General features: G+C 36.2%; 1 protein-coding gene across 1 annotated transcript; it reads left to right on the forward strand.

Moving 5' to 3' along the window:
• Nucleotides 1-1,317: 1,317 nt before the first annotated feature.
• LOC122593719 lies at nucleotides 1,318-3,901 on the forward strand. The gene is made up of 6 exons (XM_043766170.1): nucleotides 1,318-1,323; nucleotides 1,477-1,634; nucleotides 1,764-1,836; nucleotides 1,948-2,142; nucleotides 2,510-2,603; nucleotides 3,176-3,901. Exons 1-6 carry the CDS (start codon nucleotides 1,318-1,320, stop codon nucleotides 3,871-3,873), a joined length of 1,224 nt encoding a protein of 407 aa, XP_043622105.1. The 3' UTR covers nucleotides 3,874-3,901.
• The last annotated feature ends 294 nt before the right edge of the window (nucleotides 3,902-4,195 follow it).

The raw sequence follows: 4,195 nt of genomic DNA on the forward strand, positions 1-4,195 counted from the left end.
TTTATGTCCTTAGTTGTATGGCTAGCTGGTCTTGTTTTCATGCAACTTGATGAGTTGATGTGAAGATTCATAAGTACTACTACTATCAAGCTTCAAAAAGTCCTCAAAAAAATTAATTGGATGTGCACCTACACAGAGTCCGTTCCCATACGCACTCTATGCCAACATGAAATTCAGTCATTTTCAGTTGCTTACGGTCATTAGTTAGCAATTCAAGTCTTGGCTTGGAACTAGTTCTACCCTTCACTAGTTATTATACTGGACCCTTGCTCTTCATGTCTAAGATGAAACGGACCATCCAAGACTTTAAATATCTTGATTGTTATCCTTGCCATCTTTTATCCTTTTTGGAGTAACTAATGAAGCTATCTCCAGCTTGATACTCTTTCAGGAGATATTATATTGTTCTTGCGGGTCCTTAATTTGCTTGCAGGTGTCTATTAATCCTTTTAGACCTTAAATTATTGTGAAATGATATAATATGTGAAAATTTGATCAAGTCGACATGGTTTCAGGGCTTTCTTCGGCACTGAACGTGAGTGTTAGCTATTATAGAATCATTAGACCATTTGCTGAATCTGCTCTTGAATGGTTTGTTTCTGCTGTATCTTCACTCACTGCAATAAACATGGAACACTTATCTGCATAGCTTAGGGAAATTAGTGCATTTTTGTCACGTTCTTCACACTTATAAAAGTTTAATTTATTGGATTTTAACTTTTACATTTATAAGTGTGAAGAAATATAGAAACTCATGAGTTTTATGACTGCAAAAGAAATTTCCGGAGTTACATTAACATGCAAAGGTATGAAGTTTTCTCTAGACTTACGATGTAGAAGTCGTTTTGCTACTCCCACATTCTCTACGTGAGAGGACTAAGCGTGAGGAATGGGTGTAATGGATTGATCTCAACACTCGTAAGTGTAGAAATTACTACATGCAAACATTTTTCTCTAGAACTATAAGCCTAAACTTTTTAAATTTACCTGTGCAAACTCAATCATCTTTTACCTGTGTAGAATAAAGGTGTGAAAATGGCATATATGTGCTGTATTAATTGTGTCATTGTATCTTTTTATGTTTTTCTTAAACCAATCTCCCGTGCATTGGTTCTTATTTGCTAATATTTTATAGTGACCCAAATGAGGGACTAGTGGATCGTGCAGAATGGGTATGTGACACCCCTGTGAATTCTGAAGTAGAGGCAAAACTGAGGCCTCTATTAGTTAAGCTGGGGAAGGATGATAGAATCCTTGGAATCCAGGTACATATATATGTATATATGCATGAACACACATATACACACACCCACTCATATGCATGTTTGCATATATTATGTATGTATGAATATATATTATAATATTCCTCCCATCATTTGTGTACAACCACAATGAAGTTTCAATCAAGGTTACATAACACTTACATGAATTGGATATTATAATCTGATACTTTCATCGCTAGTATCTCTTTCTTAGGTTTGTGCCTATAAAGACGGGAAAGTGATAATTGATACTGCTGCCGGGGTTCTTGGAAACTATGATCCTTCTCCAGTTAAGCCAGATACCTTATTTCCTGTTTTCTCTGTAACAAAAGGAATCACGGCTGGATTGTTACATTGGCTGGTTGATAAAGGGTATATACATTATATTCTTCCTTTTAATGTTATATGTGCTTGGTATCATCTTGTGAGGTTTTATATATATATATATATATATGCCATTGACCCAAACTCTACTCTTGATTTTTTGAAACTTGATTGCAGGAAAGTGAAACTTGACGAGAACATTGCAAATATTTGGCCAGAGTTCAGTTCAAACAGTAAAGATCGAATAAAGGTTCAGATGTACTCAATCATACATCTGGATTAGTATTTCAATATCTCTATGTCTACTTATACCTAGAGCGAATTATTCTTATTTTATATCTATCCTTTTTCTACCCCCCAGGTTCATCATGTACTCAATCATACAGCCGGAATGCAGAATGCTCTGGCCAGCCTTGTGCAAGATAACCCAATGGTTTTGTGTGATTGGGATGAATGCCTAAAACGCATTGCTATGGCAGCACCAGAGAATGAACCTGGTCAAGAACAGCTATATCATTACTTATCATTTGGTTGGTTGTGTGGTGGGATCATTGAGGTACGAAATTCTTGTCCAAACATCTTTAGGAAACATATGATACAATTTGACCTACTTAGATCCCGGTTACAATAGTAAAAAAGTATCTGGTCAAAAAGTTGAAAATTTTTATACAACTAGTACTACTTATTAACATTATTGTCCTGCTTGAAACTATATGACATCTTACATGTTTAGATAACTTAAATTTCGATTATATGACCATATTGACCCATTTTCAAGTATATGGGTCGAAGTTCCAATTATGCTTAGTGTGCCTTGATGGTCTCTTATTCAGTATGACTTTTGAAGACAAAGGTTGTATGAGAAATATTATATAAGGTTCGGTTTGGTTTGTTTAATGGTCTGATTGTTCTCGGAAGTACAGCGTGCATCGAAGAAAAAGTTTCAAGATATCCTTGAAGAGGCTTTGGTTCACCCGCTTAGCATTAAAGGGGAGCTTTATATTGGAATCCCTCAAGGCATGATTCACCCCTATCATCTGTAATATTTAATATTTCCTGTCTCAAGTTTGAATCCAATGCTACACATAGCCACACACATTAGTCATGCACATATAGACACATACATCGATGCATACTTACATACATATAGACATACAGTCCCCATAATACCTCAAAATATAGTTTGTCATATTTCTATTCAGTATTTGTCATAGATCCAGATTTTATATTAGTTGCAGTCTTGCAAGCATGCAGTATCTATGGTGCCATTAAGTTGTTTCTTAGAGGTACCAAAACGGGTGGGTCTGACGGGTTGGGTAAGGGGTCAAAACACTTTATTGTATTGAAAGCTTTGATTTATAACTAGTTTCCCAAATATGGTTAAAAATTTATATTAATTCAGCAACAATCTCATCCGTTTGACCTAATAATCTACTTTCAACCTGTTAGGGATAAACCATAACCTTAATGGACCCCTGGGCAAGTAAATGGGTCGAATTTTATACCTATATGTTTGTGTGTATGTTTTTCTTTGTTTCACAGCATTTCACATCATTCCCTGGTTAATCATCTTTTATTACTTACTTCAGGTGTGGAATCCAGACTTGCAACACTCACACTAGATACAAATGATGTCAATAAGTTCTCAGAAGTAAGCAGCCCGACCACTACCTCTAGCTCTGCCTCTTCCTCCATATTCCAGTTTGATGTACTCGCCGGCTTAGTTCCCTTGTTTAATACCCTCAATGTCCGCCGTGCCATACTACCTGCCGCCAATGGCCATTGCTCAGCGCGTGCACTTGCACGCTACTACGCAGCCCTTCTGGATGGAGTTGTGGCCCCACCACCTCATTCCTCCTTATCCCAACCATTACTCGGAAGCCACCCCCACCTTCCCAAATCTAATAAAACCCACAATAAAAAACATGGCGGAAAGCATAAAGATTCAAAAACAGAATCCAAAATTTTCAGCAACCATAAAACAAAAATCCATGATTCCTTTTTGGGTAATGGAGAATATGAGAAGTTGATTTTTCCAAATGGGAATTTCGGGCTTGGATTTAAGAGGGTATGCTCAAAGGATGGCTCTCTAATTGGATTCGGGCATGCAGGCTTAGGAGGGTCAACAGCGTATTGTGACATAAGCAATAGGTTTTCTATTTCTGTGACCGTAAACAAGTTGTCTTTTGGGTCTGTGACTAAAGATATAATTCAGTTAGTTTGCTCAGAGTTGAATCTTCCGATACCAGAAACATATGCAGATTCTGTCTTAACACCCATGAATTGATCAAGGATTGGATAGACCCTTGAATTGTTGCATAGCTCTTATCATGAACATTCTCTCATGTTGCCCTTTCAAGTTAAATTGTAACTATATTATAGTCCCTAGTTAGAACTTGGAAGAATATACGTATGTAAAGAGAATATATATATATACATACATATATATTTATTTTGAAAGTCATGTAAAGAATATATGTATACAGTATATTGTATATACACACTTGTGCTGTGTATCTTATAATCATCACTATAATGAAATATCACCATAGGGTTAAAGGCTTGTTCTTTCTTTTCTTTCCTCACTTTTAGGTGATTGATTTTAGAAG

This window comes from Erigeron canadensis, chromosome 1 (assembly GCF_010389155.1).
Source record: "Erigeron canadensis isolate Cc75 chromosome 1, C_canadensis_v1, whole genome shotgun sequence".
NCBI lineage: Eukaryota > Viridiplantae > Streptophyta > Magnoliopsida > Asterales > Asteraceae > Erigeron > Erigeron canadensis.